We start from the raw sequence: 27,693 nt of genomic DNA, 5'->3' as shown, positions 1-27,693 counted from the left end.
CAGATCTACATAAAGTCACCTGCATTGATTTCATTGATTGTAAGTGAATTTCTTTATTTTCATTGATTCATCTTTACTCATCTTTGCTCATTGCCCACCAAAGAAAAGTTCAAGTTTTGCCATACCAGCTTTCAGGTAACTGAGAGCATCTTTATTTGCCTCTTCTGCTTCAGCGGTTCTCCTCATTTCCTCCAGCTCTTGGACCCAGTCTTTTTTCCCAGCCTCCCTCACTCTGGGGATGAAGAAGTCCAGATGCTGAAGAGTGAAGGCTGAGTCTGGCTTTAATGCGATCTGAGACAGATACTTGATGGTCTTGAAAGCATTGAACAGAAGAATATCCTTTTTGGTTTCAATTTCCTTCAGATCTTGGTCAAGATAATCCATTACAGCTGAAATCCTCTTAGTTTGCCATTGAACTTTTTTATATTCATTTTTAAAATCATTGAATTCCATAATTAAGCTTGAGGAGTTGATGACATATTTCTTGTTTTCTTTGACGTGTTTGCTGTGATGGCACTTCCCTGTGCACACGGTGCAGTATCCATTTTTCATGACTTCACATTTGCTGGGATTAGAAACCCACCAGCAGTCAAACTCGTGGCAGTTTTCCTCACAGACGGTGCAGGTCGTCGCCTTCCTGCTCTTCCATGATGTGCTTTCAATAGGAACCTTCTCTTTGACAGTTTGTTTGATTTTAATGGTAAAATTTTCACACTCCTCAATCTTTTTCTGGTTTTGTCTTATTGTCTCCTGAATCTGAAGTTTTTCAGCCTTTTTCAGTTCCATCTCCTGAATTCGCAGCTGTAAGTTGCAAATGGATGCTTCGAACTGAATGCGCTCTCTCAGGACATCTGAAGTCAACTCTAAACTTCTTCTGTTCTTTTTATCCAGAGACTGTAGGAATTGCTTTGTCTCTTCCATGCTGTCTTCCCAGGCATCTCTTTGTGCACGAACATGGCGTTCTCCAGTGTGACGGCCGTCGGCCTGCCGGTTGTTGAATAAGAAATAAACAGGTTGGTCATTGCGGTCTCGTCTGCAAGGGATTTTAGCTTTATTAATGGCACCGAGGACGTTTTTGGGTGGCAGACCATCAGAGTGTGTAATTAAAAACACAATGTTGTTTACAATGTCTTTTCCAAACAAAGACAGAACTGAACTGATAATGTAATGCTGTCTGTCTGAGAGACGATTCTTAGATGCTTGAATCACAAAACACACAGCGTCAATCTCACGAACTCCATCATTGCTCTGAAACAGCATAGATAAATTCTCAGCAACTTCCAGATCTTTTTCCAGTCCTCTAGTGTCTCCGTAACCTGGAGTATCAATGATGGTGAGAGACATGGCACTCTTTAAAGGACAGACCTCATACATGGTGATTTCAGAGGTTTGTGACTCTGATTGGTCTCTGGCTGCTTCTTCTGTGATTTCATACCACTCTTTTCCCTCAAACTTCACTCCTAGTAAGTAGTTGACCATGTTGTTAATGAGAGTCGTCTTGCCAGCACCGGTTTCTCCTACTAGCAGAACAATATTGTTTTGTTTGCTGATGTCTTTTAACCCAAAAGTCCATTTTCGTATTTTCCCATTATCATCAAGCACTTTTCGCTCTGTATGTAGCCTGAATCGTTTTGGAGGACCTTCATGAATAAGAGTGTGTCTGCGTGGTGGAAGACTTGGCTTTCTGTAAAATAAGGAGGTAAATGTTTCTAAATGTTCTATGAATAGAAATACCCATAAAAAAAACATTATGTGTGAGATCAAGGCAGGCCTAATTAACATTAATTAAAGCCTACTTGTTAAAACCTAATTGTCCACATTTAACAGTTTTTGAGTTCATTAGATAAGTAATTGATTAACAGAATGTTGATTGACCATTAGTGATGAACATTTGCTGTTAACAAGTAGAATCACTGAAGAGAAACAAGAACACAACTACAACTGACTTCCGGCCAAAGCCTTAAAAGAAATCAACTGAAGATAACAAAATAAAGTCCTGGTTTCACAAAAAGCTCTTACATTAAGCCAGGACTATTGTTTGTTCAACATTTTTCTTGACATATAAGTAGCTTTTATAAACGTGCCTTACAGGACAAAAAAAAAAAAAAAAACATTACTGGTGAACATATTCAAGTCAAGTCACCTTTATTTCTGTAGCACTTTATACAATACAGATTGTTTCAAAGCAGCTTTACACTGATAAACAGGGAAAGAAAATAATGAAACATAATGTCATCATTCTTCTTGTTCAGTGCGACTCCTTCAGTGTGAATCGTTCAGTGCAATTTGCTAACCAGTTTATTGAAAACAATCAGTTTGTTCACGAATCGGACACTGCTATTTCTCTTGGGGCAATGTGACGATTTTTTCAGTTCAAAATAATAAGTAACAATAAGATTAGTACAGTAACAAAATAAAAATATATTGTCACTGTTCACAGAGCAAAGATAAAATATTTATGACCAAAACATTTTTTACAGTGTAACAGCTTAAACCAAGCTTTTTGTCAAGAAAAATTTCTTTCTCTCCTATGTGTTGGCATATATTTAAATAAAAGAGATCTCTTGGCAAAATAACTGGTGTCCGGTCCCGTGAATTAACCCCTTACCAGACACCCCCCATTTGGTAAGTGAGGCATAAATGACACTCCCAAAATAAAAAGGCTGCTGCTCACAAGTCACTCTGAATACACATAACCAACATATATTTAGAAAGAGAACACTTGAGAGTTTACAGCTCAAGACTCAGAATTACTCAGACTGTTATTAATATGGAGATATATAAGCTCAAACATAAATAAAAAATATTAAGAATATATCTTTAAATGTATGAAAATATTATGTGAATGTAGTATAACAACGTATAACCACAACTACTAAAGTGAAGCCACAAGTGTGGTCATGCTTCATTTCAAATCTGAGGATGATATCTGAGGATTTTTGGAGATGGCTAATAAATACTAATCAAATATGTTATTGCCCTGTAAACACCCATTTGCAGTCTATTGTCTAATGTCTGGCGAGATGGACTTGCTCTATTGTTCTTATTCAGCCACTATCACCTTTATTCTGGCATTATGGCTGGCCAAAACACCACTTTCATCCCACACTACACTAAGCCACATATTATCTGAAGTCTTTCTACAAAAGAAACAAACAAAAAAAAAAGCATATTCTTGGAACCTTATGTGAAATCTTATAACAGAATAGATTAAATAGATAAAGCTCCTGGCGCAACAGGTGCATTAGAGCTACAATTAGCATTAAGCTACATAACAATTTAAAATATATAAAATTACTTTAACTCAAAACTTACTTTTGAGTTAACAATTTAAACACTACAATTTTCCATTATCATGAACATTTCAGCCATTTGTCTTAATCAAATCGGTAAGACTATTTCTTAAACAATTTAAGTCTGCCTGCTAATAAACAGTAATGAGACATTGACTGAAACTGCTGAAAAGAACTTTGTTATTAAATAATAACAGTTGTGCTGCCAATGTATATGTGTCAGCCATAGTTAAAAAATAATTTAATTTGATGTGGCTTATTTAAGTTGTTCTGATCAGTGCATATCTAAATATTTGAACAATGCTGGGGCATCTGTTTTGGTTTTGCCTTACACATCTAGTTCCGTTTGCCATGGTACAGACATGGCAGAGGTTACGTCTGTACACTTTTCCCCAGAGTTCTAGAGAGAGTTTGCAAGGTAGGGTTTGTCACTGCTACACTCTCAGGAAAAAAGGTACAGTGGAGGTACAATTTTGTTCCTTGGGGTACAAAACATATAACTGTACCTTTAAAGATATAGTTGGTCCTTACGATACAATTACACCATTGTTTCCCTCTACTTAGAGCAGCGGTAGGCAAGTTCAGTCCTAGAGAGCTGCTGTCCTGAAGAGTTTGGCTCCAACCCTGAAAGAAACCCTCACCTGCCTGTAGCCTTAACACACTAAATTGACAGTTGAATTAACACCACTTTGGGTTTATATGAGAACTTGCATACAAAGCCAAGAGTCAAACTGCCCAACTAAAGGAAACACTATTCACCATAATGGCGACCGAAAGTTTTCAATAAACCATCAACATCTAAATCTCTGTTAATTCTCAAAAAGAACAGTAGACAAATAAAATAAATATTGTCAGTCTGGTTTGTAATAAGAGAGCTTTTTCAGTTCAGGCTGGAAGTCTGTTGTAGTTCTTGTGTTTCTCTTTCCTTCAGTGATTCAGGTGTCTTCAATAATCAAACAATCATCCTCAATTAATCACTTAATTACCTTAATTAACTCTAACACCCTGCTGGTGGTTCCCATATAACCACAGAGTGGTGTTTATTTAACCCCTTTGCAGTCAGGTATTGCCGACGGCCCCAGATTACTGTCGTTCAACATTCACTGCTCGTTAAAACATCACACTCTAACTTAATCTGGAAAAACTTGGTATAATTATAAAGATTAAAGCCTCCAGCTTCGTTATTTGACCACTGTTTATGATAAAACGATGTTACAGTGTCATTCATTTCTTAATTTATGTCAGGAGTGCAAAATAACCAATCTGTAATGAACAATATTTTGAATTAAATATCAACAAGAATCAAAAGCCAGGCCGTTTTATTTGTGGTCACATACATGCACTAAACGGCATCCGTTCGGGCTCTTTGTGAAACAGTGCGCATATTGGGACAAATATAGATTTATGATCACGTTTGCAAAATATGTCATACAGAATAACATTTCTATTAATTTCTCACTGAATTATGCTGATCTGAAGAGCTGAATGACATTCAAAGCGATCTCTGTCTGTGTTCTTTTTGCTGGACGTCACTTATGATGATCTCAGAGCTCTCTCACAGTGTTGCCAGATTGGGTTGACGATTTCCAGCCCAAAAGCTCACTAAAACCCACTTAATCTAAGAAAAAAACGCCCAAAATTTGAACTGCCATAATATAATTATATATAATATATAATAATAAAAAAAAAATATATATAATTATATTGCCATGTCAATCAAGGTTGATTAGCACCATTTTATCTCCTTAAAACAAAATAATGAAGACAAAAATAAAATAAAAATAAATAAATTTCTCAGGAAAATGGATCAAAACAGGGCAAATACATTCAAATACAGTCATGCATGACTAAAATGTTGAAGTGGAAATTAACCGATGACTTGTGAAAAACATGTGCGGGGGGGTATTGAGGGGCTGACCGTATATCGATTTCGATTTCAGTATCAATTCATAGCCTACTGTACATATAAGGAAATATGGATATGTACGTTATTAACATTTTACAATTTTCACATTTAAAGAAATCTAGTGTTTGATCATATCTAAATATTTATTAAAATGCAAAACTGAGCAACTAGATTAGAAACATGTATATTGATTAAAGAGCCATAAAGGCACCAGTGGGTAATGGCATTACAAATGGGAATTATTATTTTTCGAGCCACAAAATGACTCTAATTTTGCCTCTCTAATTCTTGTTTTACTCTTTTCTCCATTGACCTGAATCCCCACCCAGCTGAGGTGCCCCATGCTCTCTCAAGGGAGCAATGGCCGCCTCCTCGACTTGCGTGAAGACACGGGGGAACAGGGACAGCCCGAAGGGTAAGACTCTATACTGATATGTCCGTCCCTCGAACGCAGTGCAAAGGAACGGTCTGCGTTGAGGGAGAATCGAGACATGAAAGTACGCGTCCTTCAGGTCAATCGCTGCTAACCAATCTTGGGGACGGATGCACCTGAAGATGCGTTTCTGCGTTGGCATTCTGAACATCAGCCTGTGAAGGGACCGGTTCTAGAATCGCCAGAAGTGGACAAAGTACACAACTCTATTACTTGAGTAAAAGTAAAAGTAGGCTACTACTAGTCAAATATTACTCCGATACAAGGGAAAGTTCTAAAAACTGATTTTTACTTAAGTAAAAGTACAGAAGTATTTGTTTTTAAAAGTACTTACATATCAAAAGTAAATTTTCTTTTTTTATGTCAATGCATTATTTTATTATTGTTGCATTGCTGTATAAATGAACATTATGCCACTATGGTGGTTTAAGCCATCAGTGATGCTCCATCCGACATGCTAGCATAGGCACGACTACCTTAAACTCATTTAAAAGTTACAAAGCTCTTTATATAAAGCTGCTGTCACTTTAAGGCCAAATGCAGGGATCCAATACACCAATACACATCCGATATTCTAACTAATCTTTCCGAAACTAATCTTAAATTTTTTCAGAAAACTGAAACATACTTTTTAAGTATGGCCATGGGTGCACACACTGCGCAGAGGAACCACCTTCTTCTATTTTGCTATAAACTGATCAGTGTTCAAAAAATGTTGGGAAACTTCACATGACCTTATACAACAGTAATTACTGATAGGCTGTCTATAAAAAAGAAAAAAATCCTCCACTGACTTTCAAAGCTGCAACAGAAACGACTTTCGACTTTGAGGACCTTTATAGAAATGTAGTGGAGTAAAAAGTACGATATTTGTCTTTCAAATGTAGAGAAGTTAAAGTCAAAGTTTCCCAAAAAAATAATACTCAAGTAATGTACAGATACAACTAAATTGTAAAAAGTACAGTACTCAATAGGGATGCCACAATTTTCAATATAATATTGAACCATTCGGTACGGCATTCACGGTTCAATACGCGCTTGTGAATTTAGTTTTTTTCAGTTTCGCATTTAATTAATTATTTTTCTACAAATTCATCAATTCACAAATTATCAATTGCCTCTATCCCAATATACTGAACAACGCGACATACATTCACATCACACGTTAGTGGTAGAGTTATACTCACGGAACACTATAGTTATTCACAATCAAGAAAGTTCATTATTTGCATGCATTTTAAAGCCTTGCCGGTTTCATTCGCGTGCGTGGTTTTAACATGCACTTTTCAGAGCGCGCGCACTAAAAGCCTGTCAAACACGTGATTACTGGACTAAGTAGTCTTACTGCGCTAAAACTGTCAAATACACACAAGGTTAACATAAACACAGTCGGTTATGTCTAAAGTGAAAGTAAAATCGCAATCTTGTCTGTATATTAGATGCACGGAGGTCTTAAATTGACAACAGGGCAGTAGTGAACACGCGGTCCTTAAAGGGACAGTTCACCTCTAAAATGATGTCATTATTTACTCACTCTAATATTGTTCCAAATCTATATTCATTTCTCGATGACAACATTTTCATTTTTGAGTGAACTATCCCTTTAATGTTAATACAACAACAAAAGACAAATACAAAATCACTCACTGCTCTTGACTAAAGAACTAATACAGTAGCTTTAATAAGAATCAATGTATATTTTATAGTGAAGTCTATGTAGTGTTTTATTTTTACATTCATTCATTCAATTTCATACTTAAATGCTGCTGTACAGCTCTGAGCTGCCAGTGTAAATCTTTATATATATTTATTTTATATTATACAATACACTAGGAATGTGTACAAGGGTTTTTTTAAAGTAAAGTTTTAAGTTTAAGAAAGGTTTTTCAATTCTTTTAAGTAAAATAAAGAAAGAGTATTGCAAAAAAAAATAGTCTTTTTTCTCTTTAACCTCTTGCTGTTCCTGTCGCCTAAGAATAGAATAACAAAAAATGTATGTGACAAGCCATCAGAACCGAACCGAACCGAAAACCGTGGGTAAAAACCGAGGTATGTATTGAACCGTGGACTAACTGTATTGTTGCATCCCTAGTACTCAATTAAATGTACCTAGTTACTGTCCAGCTCTGAGAATCGCAGATCCAAGATTGGCCATAACCCGCCGTCTTTCTTGGGTACAATGAAGTACGGGCTGTAAAACCCAGACTTCACATCAGCTGAAGGGATCGGCTCTATCGCGTCCTTCGCCAGTAGGACTGCGATCTCCGCCTGGAGCACAGGGGCATCCTCCTTCGACACGGAGGTGAAGTGAACGCCCCTGAACTTGGGGGAGCCGCGGGCAAACTGAATCGTATAGCTGAGTCTGATGGTACTGATGAGCCGGTGAGACGGGCTGGGAAGCACTATCCAGGCTCCCAGAGATCGTGCAAGCTGACCAACAGCACCACAGACGTACCTGCAGCGGGGCAGCGTAGCGGCGTGCAGGGACCCGACTCGGACGGCATGGTAGCGGCCTGAAGTGGGGTCTGAGTGTGCTGTGCAACACTACCTGCTTCCGCTGAGGGGGTGTGCGAGTGTGGGAAGGCCGCTTGTGTGCGTCCCCACAGCTGGCACCCCCTGTTGGCGATTTGGAGAGGCACCAGAGGGTGACAAGGCATGGGAGCGTCATACACCACCAAGCGCACTCTCCGATTGAAGGAGGGCCTGCCTCACCTCCTTCCTCAGTGGGGAACAAGAGCGGTGAGGCATAGCGTCGCGCACTGTCTTCCTCGCACCGCTGAGAAGAGGGGAATGAGAGTGGCGAGGCTTTGTAGCATCACACACTGTCATTCTCACCCTCTTGTCGGGAGGGGAATGAGAGCGACGAGGCTTTGTAGCATCACACGCTGCCATTCCTGAACTCCTGAGACCCAGAGGTATTGGAACTGCTCTTGAGAATTTGGGTACCACTGGCTGTTTTTAACACCAGTGGCAAAATAGAATTACCAATGATTTTCCACCCGGCCCTCCTCCGGGGGAAGAGCAGCTCCTGACCAAATCCGGGTCAATGGTGTTTTTGGACCAGGGTAGACATCGTCTGGCCAAGGGCCAGCGCTGTGCGCAGCTCAACCTCGGCTCAGAACTACCCTCGTGCACTTATAGCGCAGGGCGGAGGTGGCCTGCCAGTGGCACTGCCACCCCACCGATGAGGGTGAGAGAGAGGAAAACTTTATACAGATTACGGCCCTTTTGGTGTTCCATATTTTGGCACCAAATGTGATGTGATCTACGAAAACCCAACACATAGAGAAATTTTACCTTTTACAGCTTTTGATACCATATGAAAGCTGGGGCCAAGCCCTTTTCAAATATATTTTCATTTCTTTCAAGGCTTGTCTGAAACAGAAGTTATGGATATCTAAAGTCGGCTGATCGCTATGATTTTTAGGAACGGAATTTTAAGAAAAACAGGTTTAAATAACCGCCACCCCTTTTTTCACATAGACATGAAAATGCACTATCCAACTTTAAATGGCTGTAATTCAAACATGCTGTGGAATATAGACCTAAGGTTGGTCTTGTTTTTAAGAAGACACTTGGCATTTTTTATTATTGTAGATGTCAAATAAATTATGAAAATAAAATAGAAAAAAAGTTATAAAAATGTAAGTTTAAGAAAAAGTAAAAATATATATTTTATAATAATATTTTATACTAATATGTATTTTACAAAAACATTTTTTACTCTAAAACTACAAGACAATCAAAGCCATAAACATGAACAAGTTGTGTTCAAAGTTTTAGGTTGATATATGAAAAAATTAGCTTTCAGTAAGAGTTTGTTTGGGCGCAGTACCAAACTTTTCCTCTAGATGACATCCAAGCTCCATTACTAACCATATAAGGGCGCCACCATTTCCATATGGTTGGAGTTATTTGAACCATATATTTGCATAATTTTCATACATTTTATGAAGTAGACATCCTATTCAGAAGTAGTATAGGCAGTTTAGCAGTATTTGATTTGAATTCAACCTCTAATAAATATAAAAGAACATGTGCATTATACTGCTGCATCTCAAATGGCAAATCTATATATTTTTTCCCTTTATATTTAAAACATTTCGAGAATATTTTATCTCAAAAAATTGACTGGATGTTATATTTTGAACTCTTGGCATGAAAACAAATTGGTTGTCTACAAATCTTTGTTTGGTTTTTTTCAGTGTTCATCGCTATTTCAAAATAAAGGTCTGAACTGAATATGAAAATATGAAAACTAGAATTTATCAGCTGCATCTCTACACAAGGGGAATAGCTAACGTTACTCTGAAGAGAAGAGCAATTTAGTAAGTAGTGAAATACGTTTTCTATTGTTTATCATGGGCTGTCTCTGAACTTGTGATCACCTGTTGTATGTTTAGATCGCACAGCTAGTGTAAATTTTTAGAATAGCAAGCACAGCGCACCTGCAGCATTGCTAAACTGACTCCTCTTCAGTAACTTCCTCATCCGATCCTTCATCTCTGGATGTGAAATAATCCATTATATGATCGTTTAGGGCACTGACATCACCAGGATTAAGCAGATTGAGGCGAGCGAGATCACAAAAGCGATCAGTTAAGTTACTTCAGACTCCGTTGTTCTCTTGTGCTCCGCCATCTCATGATATGATAACGTATTAAGTAAAAACTTTGCGGGCCATAGTTTACATAGGACTGGAGGGAAATGCTTTGATACACCTTTATTCACCTTTAAGCTCGTGATGACACATTGATGTCCTAAGACACGAAACGATCGGTTTGTGCGAGAAACCGAAGAGTATTTGTAAAAATGTTTTACCTCGAATACGTTCTATGTCTGATACCCGTTCAGCGTGCCATCACTTCCGGTGAGTGAGGTCAATGTACACAATCTGGCATAGAAATACGTGCGAGTGATCACTTCCGGCACTCTGTCTGATCATTTGCCAGCAGCCATATCACCCTTTTGCCCAAGACTGGTTTCCCACTGAAGCTAAGCAGGGCTGAGCATGGTCAGTACCCCGGATGGGAGACCTCCTGGGAAAACCAGGTGTCTGCTGGTAGATGTGTTAGTGAGGCCAGGAGGGGTGCTCACCCTGTGGTCTGTATGGGTCCTAACTCCCCAGTAGGGGACACTGTACTGTCAAAGAGTACCGTCCTTCAGATGAGACGTTAAACCGAGGTCCGGACTCTCTGTGGTCTTAAAAAAATTCCTAGGATGTCCTTCGGAAAAAGAGTAGGGGTGTAACCTCGGCATCCTGGCCAAATTGGCCTCTTTCCATTATGGCCTCCTAATCATTCCCATATACCGATTGGCTTCATCACTCTATTATAGGTATTGGTTCGGGAGATTTCCCCCTTCTATATGTAAAGCGATTTGAATACCCAAAAAAGCGCTATATAAATGTAACAAATTATTATTATTAATATTATTATGTACATTGACCACACTTACCAGAAGTGATGGCGCGTTGGACGTGTGTCGGACATAGATCGTTTTTGAGGTAAAAATATTATATAAAAATACTGTTTGGTTTCTCGCACAAACCGATTGTTTCATGTCTTAGGACATCAATGTGTTGTCACGAGCTGCAGAGTTTAATATGGATTTGTCTGTGCAGGTTTTTTTTACTCTCATAGATGATGCAAGTAGTCATGTACCATTCACATGCATTATACGACTGATAGACTGCAACGGTTGGAGTTAAACATTTTCATTTGTGTTCTACTGAAGAAACAAAGACACCTACATGTATGTAAGCAGATAAACATCACATTTTCATTTTTGGGTGAACTATCCCTTTAAGCAGAAGCTGATTTTCAAAATTGTGAGTGTCAAGCGTCTTTTGGGGCTGAAAAGCTATCTTGCAGTGCTGAAAAGCCTCTCATTCTAATTTCCAGGGCTGCATTTCCCAAAACCATCATAAGCTTAAGTTGATCGTAGAACAATTGACCTATCGGTAAGCCCCGCCCCCCTTAGTTACTGTTGCTAACTCGGACAAACAAACGAAGTTGCTATATCTTACAATGTACAGCTGTCAGTGTGAAAACCTTATCCCAAGATGTTTTTGGACACAGAATGTAGCGTATACCCTGTCAGAATGATGGCCAAACTTTACTGATGGTTTATGAAGTTTATTACATCGTTTTTCACTCAAAAAAATCCTTGTAAGAGCTGAACAAACAAACAAAGCATAAGAAGTGCGCATTAACGTCTCATTCACAAACTCTCTCTCTCTAGCCCTCTCTCCGTGGCATTACCTTTAACATACACAGCAAATTACACAAAAACACTCACAGTAAACAAACATATACACAGACCTTATGCTTTTCGGGGGTGCAGTTAATAACTGGTGAATGGTAAATGGACTGCATTTATATAGCGCTTTTAACAGACCTACGGCCATTCAAAGCGCTTTACATTTGCCTCACATTCACACACCGACGGCAGTGTCAGCCATGCAAGGCGCCATCCAGCTCGTCGGGAGCAGCTGGGGTTAGGTATCTTGCTCATGGACACCTCGGCACTTGGTCAGGTGGAACCGGGGATCGAACCACCAACCTTCCAGTTTGTAGACAACCTACATGAACCACTGAGCCACTGCCGCTGCAAAGTGGTGAACTTTGTATCTGCAAAACAACTCTGATAAACTGCGAGTGCGAGCTCTCCTTTTACTACCCGTAGACTATAATACCCGTCAAAATAGAAGTCCTTATAAGACAGATATTATGCAGACCTTTAAACATATCTAAACTCACAGAAATAAAATGGGAATAAAATAAATATGGTGAGAGATTTGGAATTTGGAAGCGATGGTTTACAGATCTCAATGCAAATGGGAGAAGCCTCTTGTTACGATCGCAGATGATAACATCCAGGATCGACACTGTTCATGTACAGCAGGGTAAGATTACATAAATTCACATTTAATCAGTTTAATATGGAGAGATGCACTGAAATGTAGACCTTCGTGTTTCTGACCTACACCGTTGCATGAGAACAGTTAGTTATAGTTAGTCAGTTTGTACGTTAGCAGGGAATTACTAACTTTAATCGTAACTTAATGAGAGTATGACAACCAGAAAATCCTCTCAGGATCCCTGGAATCAGTGTTGCAGTACCTCAGGCACGACGTTTACCATTTTTGTAGCATAAACACCATCAAACCGATGAGAGCTTCGGATTTTCCAATGTTTCTCTATGGCGCTGACACCTAAAGATGTTCGAGTTCCGGTCCCAGGGCAGCTGATACTCAACTGCCATTGGCTCATCTGCATTTGATGGGAGGGGATTACCGATAGGTAAATTGCCACCAATGGTCTCTACGATCGACTTAGGCTTACTATGGTTTTGGGAAACTCAGCCCAGGTCAAGGTGCTGCATTGTGGTAATTGATGCAACATGACGTCACTTCCAAAGGACCAATTAACATGTCTGACCAATTTCTTGGAATGTGAAAATGAATCTCATTGGCAGAATAAATACACTTAAATTAAACATTTAAATTAAACTGGGCATCAGCGCAATTCAATTGGTTTGGTAATAGCAAGGGAAAATAGAATGAAGTGATCTCCAAAAAAGTACTTTTTGACTGTAAATAAAATTGTACTTAAAAAAATGTAATTAAGTAAAAGTACTGATTTTTAATTGTACTCAAGTAAAGTAAAAATCCCCCAAAATAATACTTAAGTAAAGTAATCAAGTTAAATAACTCAAGTACTTTACACCTCTATATGGTACATGTCTCACTGTATCATTATGTGATACTTTTGTATAATTTTTGTAATGTTTTAGCCTGGTCGCTATCTCAATCATCAGGGGGGGTTCATCATCCCTCTGAGGAGGGATCTGCTCTCGCAGGCAGGGGGCACAATATTTCACCCTCAGCCGGAGTTATGGAGCCTCTGGGTCTGGTCCCTGAGGGGGCTCGGTACCTAGAGGCGGGCCTGTCAGCAGAGGTGTTCGAGACTTTTTTTTTTAGCTCCAGGGCTCCTTCCACCAGGAGACTGTACAGCCTCAAGTGGAACGTGTTCTCCACTTGGTGTAGAGTGTGTGAGGTGGACCTAGTTAACTGCCCAGTGGCTTCAGCGCTGGAGTTCCTCCAAGATCACTTCTCCTCTGGTCTTACCCCGTCCACCCTGAAGGTGTACGTAGCTGCCCTTGGGGCTTTCCTAGCACCTCTAGGGGATGGACCCTTGGGGAAGCAACATTTGGTTGTACAGTTCCTCCGTGGGGCTCGGAGGATGAGGCCCGCGGCTCGCTCCAGAGTCCCAACCTGGGACCTGGCGATGGTACTTGAAGGGTTGGCTGAGGCCCCCTTCGAGCCACTGGAGTAGGCTGAGCCAAAGAACCTGACCCTTAAGGTGGCCTTTCTCCTCTCCATTACCTCTCTCAGGAGAGTGGGAGATCTCCAGGCCTTGGCGGTCACGCCAACTTACCTGGAGTTTGTCCCTGGCGGAGTTAGGGCCATCTTACATCCTAGACCGGGCTATATACCCAAGGTGCCATCTCAAGGGGCACGGTCTCTGGTTCTTCAGGCTTTCCATCCTCCTCCCCACCTGACGGCGGAAAAGGGGAGACTTCACCTGCTCTGTCCTGTCAGAGCCTTAAGTATTTATCTGGAGAAGTCTTCCCAGTGGAGAAGGTCAGACCAATTGCTGGTGTGCTTTGGCTCACCCAAGAAAGGGATGCCTGCATCGACTAAGACGATCAGTAACTGGATTGTCCAGGCTAAAGCCGCGGCTTATAGGGTGCGCAATTTGCCTTCACCCATGGCCGTGAGGGCCCATTCCACCAGCAGCATGGCCTCCTCAGTGGCCCTCCTTTCTGGCGTCTCGCTTCAGGAGGTTTGCGAGGCGGCCGGGTGGGCCACCCCGCACACCTTCATAAGATTTTACAGTCTGCACCTCCCGGTGACGCCTGGTGCTAGAGTGCTCGCGTCCTAGTGTGCCTGGTCTCCAGCTTCACACTAGGACGGGGGTGATGTCGGTGTGGCCTAGTGGGTATTAACGTTCCCAGAGTGTTGTCACTAGACGACACAGTGCGATTTCCCTCGAAGGGGAATGTCTCGGGTTACGACTGTAACCCTTGTTTCCCGAGAAGGGAACGAGACACTGCGTCTCATCGCCACACCCATCACGGTCAGAGCGCTCGCTTCATCGCAAGTGCTGTTGTGTGTTTGCATCAGCGTCCCTTATGTATTTTCCGGGTATGCCGTCATCTACTACGTCATGACGCACCACCAATCAGATTGGCTTGATTTCATTCATACTTCAGATGGGTAACGCTGTGGGCGTTCCCAGAGTGTTGTCACTCGACGACGCAGTGTCTCATTCCCTTCTCGGGGAACAAGGGTTACAGTTGTAACCCGAGACGTTTTATGTGAATGAGTAAGCTCAATGATTCTCACATCAGTTTGAAGCAAAAACTCAAGGCAACAACACTCATTTGTCAAAAGTCTTGTGGACACATATCTATTGTGTTTTGAGGCCTTAATTTTAATTTAATAAAAAATAATTCATTGCATAAACATTTTTCTCTCAAAAATACAAGCATGTACATACATGTTGGTCAGATATTATGGTAGCCCAGTTTGTGTTGAACACAGTGTAATTTCAGCAACTGAAAAAAGCACAAATGTCAGAGCATGTCAAAACTTCTAAAGGGCCCCAAAACAGCTCAGACTTCAGAGGGTTAAACAGTAACATTACACACCAACTAAAGTTAAAAAGTGAAATCACAATTAACCAGCAGAATCACAGAATGACAGAGTCACCATTTTCAGGCTACCATTATGTAGATCAGTGTTTGCTTTAGTTGGGCTCTTGACCCTTGACTTTATAGCATTAGATTTTCTCTGGCTGCTGTAAGTTATTACAGCAAGACATGCCAAGAGAAAATGCAATCAGATGTTGTTGGTTATGTTTTGACGCTATCATAATTTTGTGATCTGAATCTCCTAGTTAAATTTACTTTATTGATTAGAGCAGCCCTGTGATTCTACAGCAGTGGTCGGCAACTGGTGGCCCACGGGCCAAAATTGGCCCGCCAGCAATAGTGTAACGGAGGCCAGCTAGCGAGAGCTGTGCAGGTAAATCTCACTCCTCTCATGTCATGATAGTGTAACGGAGGCCAGCTAGCGAGAGCTGTGCAGGTAAATCTCACTGCTTTGACTGTAACAGTGACTGACGCTAAAGGTCGCAGCATTTAGGCTCCTTGTTAGAGCGTCCGACTCCCATGCAGAAAGACCCGGGTTCATTTGGAGCGGGATGTGCGAACCGGAGAGATTACAACAACAACAGTTACTCACTATCAAGATTTAGTGATTTTGCCTTCAAAAAAAGTACGAGAACGTTTTTGCAGCAATGTGTTTATTTTGGGATGAATTGTGGGCTTTTCATTTGAAAAGTTCTGAAAGACATTCAAAAGAGTCGGTGGAATGGATCGCTAGACACGCCTCTAAAATAGCCGTCATGAAATGTATAGTATGATAAAACAAACAGTGAACCATTGAAGCGTTTGCTTATAACGCGGGGGATCAGCACCAACACGTGACCAATAACAACTCAAATTCAGCTTCCTTTTTATCAAAAATATTGACAAGACAACCAGCAAAAAAGGTGCCATGCTTCGTGGTGCCGTCTGATATTATATTCTTTTCAAACGGCGACAACTTTGTTGCAGATGAGACACACCGGCTTTACATTCACAAAACCAGGTAGGATGAACGCAGTTGTCTTTCCATTCTTCTTTGTATGCCCCATTTTCTCTGTCGCCTTTCCTCTTTAGACTTTTTGATAGTGCCATTTTCTCTCACCGGCTAGCTTAAATGTTAACATCACTACACACAACGTAATCGCCTAATGTTATCTCCAGCACGCAAACAATAAAAAAACTGGATGACATGAGGGTGAGTAATTAATGACAGAATGTTCTTTTTTGGGTGAACTAACCCTTTAATGTAAGAGACAACTTTAAAATGTGAAAATCTATTAGTAATGTTGAAATTAACAATGAACAATACTTTTCTTAACCTTAGTTAATGGACACAAATGGTGTTACCATTTCATATAAATCCAAACGGTCATGCTTAAAGATGGCCATCTTTACACACTTAGGCATAGCATTCTAATTAGACACAGTATATGTATATTAAATAGGGCTGGGCAAAAAAAAATATTGATTTTTCGATTAATCGTTTTTTAAAATGTGGTCGATTCAAAAGCGATTCTCAAAGGCCAAGAATCAATTTTTTCCCCATATTTATTTTGTAAAATTTGAACATAAATTTAACGTAAATCTAATTACCAGTCTTCTCCACTAGAAGTCACCCTCTTATTGGCCTTGCGCGATGTTACAAAGGAGCGAGAGGTGCGCCCGTCATTCCTTCATTCAGTGCTTAAATGGCGCCTCACAAATGATAAATCAACAGTCAATAGAATCAATAGACAGTGCAGGACCAATCAATTCAAACCTAATAGCTTAGCCTATATTATAAACAGATTTCCTCAAATAAAAATTAGTCCACATAAGTCAGCACGTTAAGGTATTGTTAATTACCACGGTAACTTCTTGTGTCCAGGAACGCGCTTCTCGTGTATGAAAAGTAATGAGCGGTACAGAGGGAGGCTCGGACACTGGGGGCTCCGTCTCATCCCCAAGCAGAGAGATGACCGAGCGGCGCGCCCCGAAAAGAAAGCACCCATTCCCGGTTACGACCTCGATCCTCGAAAGGCCTCGTCGGGCACTACGATCAACCCGAATTACAGACGGTTTCCAGTTAAAAAAAGTTAAAAGTGTCCAGCTGGATATAAACTACTGCAAATATATGGTAACTAAATGTGACAGTAACCTTCTGAACCCTGAGCTGTTTTCTGGGCCCTGAAGGTGTTTTGACATGCTCTGACAATTGAGCTTATTTCTGTTACTTGTAACATTTTCATGGCCAAAGTCTGAAACTCTGCTACAATAATATGTGAGTAGTCAGAAGATTCCTGACTTGATGCTTGGAGGCATGATGGCGCCTGCTCTCTTGTGTTCTCCGTGTTGTTTGTTGCTTGTTTATGCTCTTTCCTGGCGCAAACTGTTCGTACACTTGTGGTCTATGATCAGCAAGCGTTCCTTAATATACGGAGCGGAGTAGAAACTTTATCTAACACCGCTTCGAGGGGAACTTATTTTAACTGTCCACTTCCACCTCCACCTGTACTGGTGTCTATTCCAGCCTGCTTGCGCAGAGCGCCATGGGATTTTCCTCAGAGGACACGCCGCAGACGAAGAGGAAAGCGGGGAGGATTTGCTGTTAAGCTAAAAATGCAGCTAACGCGTGAGTCTGTGTGCCAGCCAGTCAGCGGTTGTTTCGTCTCGCAGCGATTTGTGGAGGCTACTCATCAGTATATGCAACCGGTGTTACCAGATATTCTACAAATCCCTGCACAATGTCGGTCGACCCTTTTTCGCTTTCGTTGAGGAGGAATAAACCACAGAAATATACGTCCACTAAATCATGCAGCACAGACTCGTTGATGAGTCAGTACAAGTTAAGATGGCCCTTATAAATGCAAGATCGGTGGTAAACAAGACAGATTTATTTTACATGACTTTTTTAGAACAAACGAGCTGGACTTTTTATTCATAACTGAGACTTGGTTGCCAATTGAGGACGTGAGTCCTTTCTCTGAACTTGTGCCTTCAAACTGTTCTTTTTTTAACTGTGCAAGAACTGGAAAGGGTGGCGGATTAGCTTGCGTTCTTAAAAGCTGCTTCTCCGGTCGGACTTTAAATTCTGAGAGATTCTCCAGTTTTGAGGTACTGTTATTTAAACTGAAAAAGGTAAAAATCATAGCGATTGCTGTTATATACCGTCCCCCAAAACCAAACAAAGACTTTATAAATGAGTTTACCAACTTTTTAGGTGGGATTTTTACACAGTTTGATAGAATTTTGATTGTGGGTGATTTTAATATTCATGTCTGCTGTGATACAAATCCACTGGCTAAAGAGTTGATCAGCCTTATTGACTCGTTTGACTTAATCCAAATGGTTACAGGGCCTACACACTTACTCGGCCATACATTTGATCTTATTTTGTCATATGGTGTCACTATTTATGACCTTGAAATCTGTGATCTAAGTTTCTCGGATCACAAACCTGTGTTGTTCACTTTCTCTATTGCAGATCAGGGCCCGTATTCATAAAGAATCTTAATGCAAAGAGTAGCTCCTAGTGACAAAATTCTAAGAAAATTCTTTGAAATGTGGGCGTTCACTCTTAAAATTAAGTAAAAAATCCTAGTAAAGAAAAAAGTAATTCAGAAAGCATCTTAACCCTTAAAAGAGGTCTTAAGGTCAAATTTGTTAGGAGCACGGACAAGGACTTTTAAGAGGCTTAAGGGTCTCTTTAGCAGCGGAGAAAATGGCAGAAAGACGAAGAGGGAGAAGAAATGTGTTGCAGACAATGGATGACAGTGACTTAATAAGACGCTATAGATCGTGCAGGGATCATGTTTTTTGCATTAAACCCAACTTTCAAACCACCAATTAAATAGACATGCCAGCAATCAGTGTAATTGGAAAGAGTGGAACAATGTTTATAATTCTAAGCCAATCAAATACCTTACAGGAAATGAACAGCATGGTAAATAATAAAAGGATTTATATACAAATATATAATGTGTGTGTGAGTGAGAGAGAACGATAAAATAGGAGTTTTCTGAGAGGACTCTTAGAATCTTTATGAATACGGGCCCAGGTTGTTAAAGAAAAGAAACCTATTATTTGGTTGCGTATGTTTAGAACTACTTTTAATGAGCATTTTGCATCCCACATTTGTGAGTCGAGTAAACTGGTTTCTTTTGACTGTCCCTCAAAAAATCTGGATGATGAACAGCAACTTATGTTATTTAATTCTACGTGTACTGAAATTTTAGACTCTATTGCTCCATTTTGGAAAAAGTAAGGCAGAACCAATGCTAAATAATGATACACGGGCCCTGAGACAAGTATGTCAGCGCGCAGAATGGAAATAGAAAAAAGATAAGTTGCATGTGTCATTAGAAATATTACGTACTTCATTAACTAATTATCAAAGGGCTGTGAAGGAGGCTAAATCAAAGTATTTGTCTGACATTATAGCTATAAATTATCAAAGACCTAAGATTCTTTTCTCAACAATTAACTCCGTTATAAATCCTTCTAGTGATCTGCACTTTGATGACCCAGCCACTGTGTGTGAACGCTTTTTAAGGTTCTTTACAAACAAAATACGCAACATTAGACCCCCCCCCCCCCCCCCCCCCTTCAAGATTGTACTGTATCTTTTAATGTTTTTGAAACTATATCGCTAACCTCTCTTCAGGAACTGGTTATGAAGTTAAAATTAGCCTCATCTGTATCTGACATTATCCCTGCGCACCGCTTTATTCAGGTTTTTGATGTCATTGGACCTTATATACTAGCAATTATAAATAAGAGTCTCTCGTTAGGATTTGTCCCAGAATATTTGAAGCATGCTGTTGTTAAACCTCTGTTGAAAAAAATCCAACCTTGATGTGACAGTTCTCTCAAATTTTAGGCCAATTTCTAATTTACCCTTTATTTCAAAAATTCTTGAAAAGGTAGCTTCGGTCCAATTATTGCATTTTTTAGAGTCAAATGGAGTTTTTGAATCTTTTAAGTCTAGTTTTAGAAAAAAGCACAGTACAAAAACTGCTCTTTTAAGAGTGTTCAATGCTATTTTATTATCTGTTGACTCATCTTGAACATTGTGCAGGTATTCAAGGTCAGGTCACTGAACTGGTTCAAATCTTATTTTAACAATAGATCTTTTTCTGTATATATAAATGGATATTTATCTTCTAAATCACGCCTGTCCTGCGGGGTTCCCCAAGGATCTATCCTTGCCCCCATTTTGTTTTCTTTGTATATGCTCCCTTTGGGTTAAATCTTTCGAAAACATGGAGCATTATTTCACTGTTATGCAGACGACACTCAGATATATGTGCCTATTAAGCATAATGATAATTCTGGTCTCTGTGCTTTAACTGCTTGTTTATTAGACATTAAGGCATGGATGTCCAATAATTTCTTAAACCTTAATGAGAGTAAGACTGAGGCAATTGTGTTTGGACCATTAGCTGTCTCTGGCAGCTTAAATCAAGTGTTGGGCAGTTTAGCTGCTTATGTAAAGCCATCTGTCAAAAACTTGGGTGTCATTTTTGACTCTGCCTTGTCATTTCATAAACAGATTAATGCAGTAGTCAAATCATGCTTTTTCCAGCTGCGACTACTAGCTAAAGTTAAAAACGTTTAAACTCCTACTGAGTTGGAAAGACTAATGCACGCATTTATATGTTCACGTTTAGACTATTGTAATTCATTATATATAGGTATTAGTCAGTCCTATATTAACCGCTTGCAAATAATCCAAAATGCAGCAGTCGAGACTTCTCTCGGGCACACGCAAATATGAGCATATTACCCCCGTCTTACTCTCTCTCCATTGGTTGCCGGTGTGCTTTAAAATAGAGATCTTACTTTTTTTTAAGGCTTTATATGGGCTGGCACCTTCCTATCTTTCTGATCTGGTGACTATTAACATATCTGCTAGATGTTTAAGGTCATCAAATCAAACGCTACTGAAGGTTCCTAGATGACATCTCAAAAGAAAAGGAGACCGGGCTTTTGCCATAGTCGGCCCTAAACTGTGGAATAGCCTACCGCTATCGATTCGATTAATATCTACAGAATTTTTATTTAAAGTAAAACTTAAAACTTATCTTTTAGAGAAGGCTTATAATACGTGAGTAAATTTAGAGCTTGTTCTATGTACGTATAGGCTCAAACATTAAAACAAAAATAAAAAATATTAATAAAATCTTTTTAAATGTATAAAATATTATGTGAATGTAGTATAACAACTTATAACCACAACTATTCCATGCTTCATTTCTTTTTGCTTCAAATCTGAGAATGAAATCTCTAAAATGATGCATTTTACGAAGCATATTGTAAGACTATGTCATGTGAGTTTTTAGTGAATGCTAAGATAAGATGTTATCATTGTTATTGGCTTGCAAAACACATGCTTGCAGTCTTCTAACTAGTCTTTCAACTGCTTAATTCATACTCTGTTTTTACTCACGTCTGTCATGAATGACTTAAACCTCATTATCCTTTTATAGTAATTATTTTGTTTCTATTCAAGCATTATAACCTATTCAGGCATTCTGGATTGGCCATCAACCCCACATTCATCACACTTTACATTAAAACCTACTATCTGAAGTATTATTAGCTAACAAACAAACAAACAAAAAAGCATGCTTTTGGTAGCTCATGTGAAATAAAATATAGCTCCTGGTGTGACAGGTGCATTAGAGCTACAGTTAGCATCAAGCTACTTAATACAATATAAAAGATTAATATTACACTTTAACTCCAAACTCCCTTTAAACAGCCAGCGAGTTTCCTTAACGGCAGAAAATTTATTTTGCCGCGAGTGTAGTCTAGCAACTCTCGGTAGAGCTGAGAGCTGGAAAAACCAAACTCTGGTCAGGCCAATCACAGCGTGTGTAGAGTCGGTGGGCGGGCTTAACATAATGACGGCACGTCACGGCAGAGTTGCGGAGGTTCTGCATGCTACTCGTAAACAAAGCTGACAAACAGCGGTCTTTTGAATCGGCTTTGGCCATGACTCTGGAAGACTTGGAATTAAGCTTTCATTTGAGAAAAGAACGGCACTGAAGTCATTCTTAAGAAAAGAAGATATGTTCGAAGTTTTGCCTACCGGATACGGCGAAAGTCTATCAACTAACGTTAGCTCGGCTTCACTTCTTCTTCGCACTGGTTGGTTGTGGCGGTCATGGCACTATCCAATTGCGTGCAGAGGGAATTTGAAAGACAACCGTTTATCCCATCCCTCGGATTGAGCCCTGTCAATGGTGAGTTTCCAGACCCAACATCTTGATGTGGGTCTGGCTTGTCAGGTTAAGTTTTATCATAAACAGTAGTCAAATATCGAAGCCAGAGTCGAGTCAGTGGCGGTTGTACATTGAATTGCACCCCGGACAAGACCTCCTTCGAGCGTTGTTAGATAATATTTGTTAATTTGTTAATATTTCTTTGTTTGTTAACTACATTATGAATCCATTACAGACTATTTTCAATAAAAAATGACGAAATTAGACAAAAGTTCATTCATTTGGCAGAATATTTTTGTAATTTGTTCAACATTTCTGACTTTAAAGGAGATCAAATATGAAATGTGTCGAGACGCGCTGCTAAAATTCACCCTTCATCAGCTTCTGTGTGAACATAAAGCCCGCCTACTCTGATTTGATTGGTTTTCTCAAATATTTTGACATTGACGAGCGGTGACAGACCAATGAGGCTCAGATGAACACACATACACCTCTGCTTCTGACGTGTGCTCTGCTCGGCGCCGCTGCGGATTGAAGAACATACTGATAACGCAGACTGGGACGAAGCCGAAGCCTCCCGCCAGTTTCATGTTTTAAAAGTTAATCACATATTTTTTTGGGGGGACTGAAGCCCCTCTAATTGGGGCCTTGTGACACCCATGGTCGTACGTAATTGAAAAAGTGACTTTTTGAATCAGATCGTGGTTCAGATACATCTATAACAAATTAAACATCTCTAGTTAACTAGCAGAGTATTAATCTCGCTCGTTTGTTTAAAATAAATGTGTTGCTTTTGCTGAGTAGCCTACTCCCCGTCGTTGTCAGTGACAGCGGCTTGTGCACAGATGCACGCTTCAGTCCCGTTGTGGAGACTATTCGTTCCAGTGAAAGCACAAAATAAAATGCACAAAAACATGTCGTGAAGAATTTGTAGGCTACTAAATAATTATTTTGATGCAAGGAGGATGAAACCATTGCATTACAATAGTTTTTATATATTACATGTTAATAAATAAAACTCTATGTGCTATTGAAATTGATTTCACGATATCATAATGCTTTTTTTTTTTCTTGTTTCGCCAAGTGTTGTGTAAATGCAGATATCGGATACAAGTCACTTTTTAAAGATGATGTAAGTTAAGCGGGCAGGGCCGGCCCTGACCAATTTGCTGCCCTAGGCAAGATTTTACTTGGTGCCTCTTGTATCAAGGTTTAGCACTACATGTTTTCAGTCTAAGTTGCGGAAACACTAGTACTGTTTTATTTTTTTAATGCATTGATGTTTTTTAATTTTTATTGTTGTTGTTTTATAAGATGTCCAGTCCATTCTACCCCGTCATTATGTTCATGATATTATTATTATTTAATTTTTTTAAAAGGCTGATGATAGTTAAACTATACAAAAATAGCACCTACGCCACATTACAGCCTAAACACAAATAACAAGTAATTGCATCTAGCATTCATGCACAAACTATTGAGAACTAGCAAAAGTGTTTGTTTTCCAATAGATGGCACTAAACTTCCACTAATATGCACATTCATGTTTTCACCATGAATTAAACTGAGAAATTTAGATATTTAATGTGAAAATTACATAAAATGTTGCAATTTTAAATACACCTGTATATAAATATCATTACTAATTTCGACAAATACATTTTAAAATGTCCATATGTCCCCTTAAAACTGCACAACTGTAGAGTAAAAACATTAGGCTATTAAAAAAAGTGATATTACATGCGTTTAAAACCCCCCAGATATGATTATTTTTTGACAAAATACACTATCTGTGGCCACTGGAGAACCCAGAACAGCTGCTTGCATATAGTTTAAGGTAAAACTGGAATTAATTAGCGTACATTAGTATTTTACTACTATGCAATTAAATAAACAGTTCATTCATTACATCACTTTACCTGTCTTTACACTGCAAAAAATGCTCTTCTTATTTAGTAATTTTTTCTTGTGTCCAGTCCAAACATCAAAAAATTCTTAAATCAAGATGTATTTACTAGTAAAATGACATTAGATAATTTTTTCTTTGTTTTCTGGGGGGGGGGGGGGGGGGGGGGGGGGAATCAAAATGATGTGAGTTTTAGCTTAAAACTAGCACAATTATCTGCCAAATGGCGTGAGAAAAATGATCTTATTTCTGTTTGGGACAGAAACATGAAACAAGATTTCAATCAGAAACAAGATTATTTTTCTCACCTCATTGGCAGATAATTCAGCTTGTTTTAAGCATAAACTCACTTAAGAAAAAATATAATTTTACTTATCTAGTAAATGCATCTTGGTTTAAGAATTTTTAGATATTTAGACTAGAAACAAGACAAAAATACTAAATAAGAAGAGCATTTTTGCAGTGTTTCCCTTATCTTCCCTGCATCAGAGGGCTTCTGTTTTTTATGACACTACAATTCGGCAATCCGTCATAAATAATCAGGCAACTTTCACCGTGTCTACACCTGGAAAATGCACCCTGAAAAGCACCCTAAAAAATGAAAGCAATCCTGTCTACATTAGATATGGCGAGAGGCGAACAAATTCCCAACGTTAAACTGATCACGTGTTATATTTCTGATGCACTTCAAGTAGCGCGGCGGGGGAGATTGATGAGGCGGACCGGGAAGATGCGGGGGACTTAGTTACGTTTTTTTGCGCTTTATTTGGTAATATTTCAAATTAATATGAATAAAATAGTATCAGTAATACATTTTGGCGCCCCTATGGATGAATGGCGCCCCTAGCCTTTGCCTATTCCGCCTATGCCACGGGCCGGCCCTGTAAGCGGGTCATCAAAAAAAAAAAAAAAATTCAGTGTAGTCTAAAAATCGGAATTGGCCATTTAACATGGATACCGTAATAATCATACAGAGAGAACATAGTTGCATACCTTTATCTTTTGTATTTTTCTCCTCTTTTCGTTTTTTTTCTAAACTGGGCACCTGATGGCGTTGACCTTTTTCTTTCCATATCTGTATTTATTAGGCACTTGACAATCAACAGATTTCCTGCCCCAACACTGTCACTCAAGACCAGAAGTCAAGACGAAACCAATTCACCAATGGTGATCATGATACCTATTTTTATTAGCCATTTCACACAATTCAGAAAAACAAAAATGTGCAGAAACTATATGCCTGTATTAATAATTTTATGAATTCAATTATTTGGAAGAAAGTCAAGGTGTGACTGACTTTAGCCCACTAATTTCATTCCATTATTAGAGTATTGCTCTATACAGTGGACACCCCCCTCCCCCCTTTAAATTGTCCCGCATGATTTATCTCTTGCAGAAAGCGCATACATTTCTACTTACCTGGAATTCATGGTGATCACTCGATTAAATTTGTCGACTTCACAGAAGACCTTCTCTGTCACTCTCCAGTCTACTAAAAAAAAAGTGTAATTGAATTACAGTTACTTGTGAAAATGTTAACGATTACAAAGGGGGTTATATCTGAATATTTTCTGTTAAAAGCAAGGATATGTTACAGTATATAATCATGTTATCATTCATTAAATTGCTATTAAACCATTCAAGAGTGATCAGATGGAAAAATAAGAACTTAAATCTGTTCTGTCGCGCTTCTGTTAATCTAGTGTCTGTGATAAATAGATACTGATAGACACACACACTCGTGCACACAGGGAGTGCACGGCTGCAAGAGTTCTCTTTCATGCTTGAACGAACTAACAGAATTATTCCAAAATGTATTTGCTAGCTGGGTAGCTATCCAGTTGTGTTTGAGTTCTTTTGGATATGCCTATATTTTTTGTTTTGGATTTACCTTTGGACCCTGTTATTTTACATACAATGTTGTGTTATACATACAATGTTTTATTAAATACAGCTCACAATTAGATTCTCGCCGTATTCTCTCTTTGTCTTCACACACGTTATATGACAAGTATGTTTTGTCCCTGTGATAATAAATTGGATAAAATACTGATCTCGCAGATATTGAAAATGTAAATCATATTAGATGTAAAATCTTACTCTTAACTAAACATGGGATAAACATATATTTCTTTTTTGTTTGTGTAGCCTAGATGTATATCATTGCAGTGTTTTGTGTGCACTAAGTTCTAAAAATAACTGGCTATTTACTTAAATTTACTTTGGAAGCAGGCCAAGATTTGTACACACAATACATTTCACAGCATAACAGAATATATGTGTAGTCACACACTGTTCACTTAAATCACACATTTTATTAAAATCTGTCAGGTTTTTGTGATATTGTATATGCTATTAATAAAATGTTAACGCTTAACAATAAGGTTTCATGTATTAACATGAACTTACCAATATATGTGTTACTGTATTTATTAATCTTTGTTGGTGTTAGTTAATAAAAATACAGCTGTTCAGTGTTTGTTCATGTTAGTTCACAGTGCATTAAATAATGTTAACTAATACACATTTAGATTTGAATAACTTATTAGTAAATGTTGAAATTAACATTAACAAAGATTAATATGCTGTAGATGTGCAGTTCATTATTAGTGTATGTTAACTATGTGGTTAACTAATGTTAACTAATGAACCTTATTGTAAAGTGTTACCAATAAAAATGCACCAATACAACATCAAAATAGTAAATTTCTCATTTCCTGCTACAGCAAGGAAACATTCACAACTGAAAATGCCAATACTCTCTTTGTTACACATTTGTATTTAAATATTAATATAAAACTTTGTGCACATACTCTATTTGGAGTCCTTCACATTATTGTGTTATTAATGTATTACCAAAATCACATAACTGTAATTACCTAAAATCTTCACCTTTTAAAATGTAAAAATTGTTCATGTTAATTCAGCTCACCTGGAATATGTAACCGCTGCCGAACTGAACCTCACAGAAGATCTCAACTTATCTACTGACAACAAAAAGGTTTTTTTTCCTCAGATTTTTTATTTTATTTTAAATTTGCTTATTTGTAAAACAGTGCAGTACTACTAAACAACCAATGTATTTGTATATGTGTGCAAGAGTAATATTATGTAATATAATGCCCTGTTAAATAATTTCAAGAAAGGAAAAAATCAAAACAAAACAAAAGAGAAAAAACAGAGGTATAAATATTTGTACACACCTGGAGTCTGTGAAGAGTTTCTGGCTGAAT

At 38.8% G+C, this 27,693-nt stretch overlaps 1 protein-coding gene across 1 annotated transcript; it reads right to left on the bottom strand.

Moving 5' to 3' along the window:
• LOC307131156 (uncharacterized protein) lies at positions 1-27,693 on the bottom strand. The gene is made up of 3 exons (XM_079824644.1): positions 27,393-27,693; positions 25,880-25,952; positions 1-1,684 (listed from the first exon to the last, which is right to left on the bottom strand). Exons 2-3 carry the CDS (start codon positions 25,888-25,890, stop codon positions 88-90), a joined length of 1,608 nt encoding a protein of 535 aa, XP_079680770.1. The 5' UTR covers positions 25,891-25,952; positions 27,393-27,693; the 3' UTR covers positions 1-87.

The sequence above is a fragment of the Gobio gobio genome (assembly GCF_949357685.1).
Source record: "Gobio gobio genome assembly, chromosome: 1".
Lineage (NCBI taxonomy): Eukaryota > Metazoa > Chordata > Actinopteri > Cypriniformes > Gobionidae > Gobio > Gobio gobio.
Note: the sequence above shows the minus strand (reverse complement) of the source record. Positions and strands in the feature narration are given on the sequence as shown.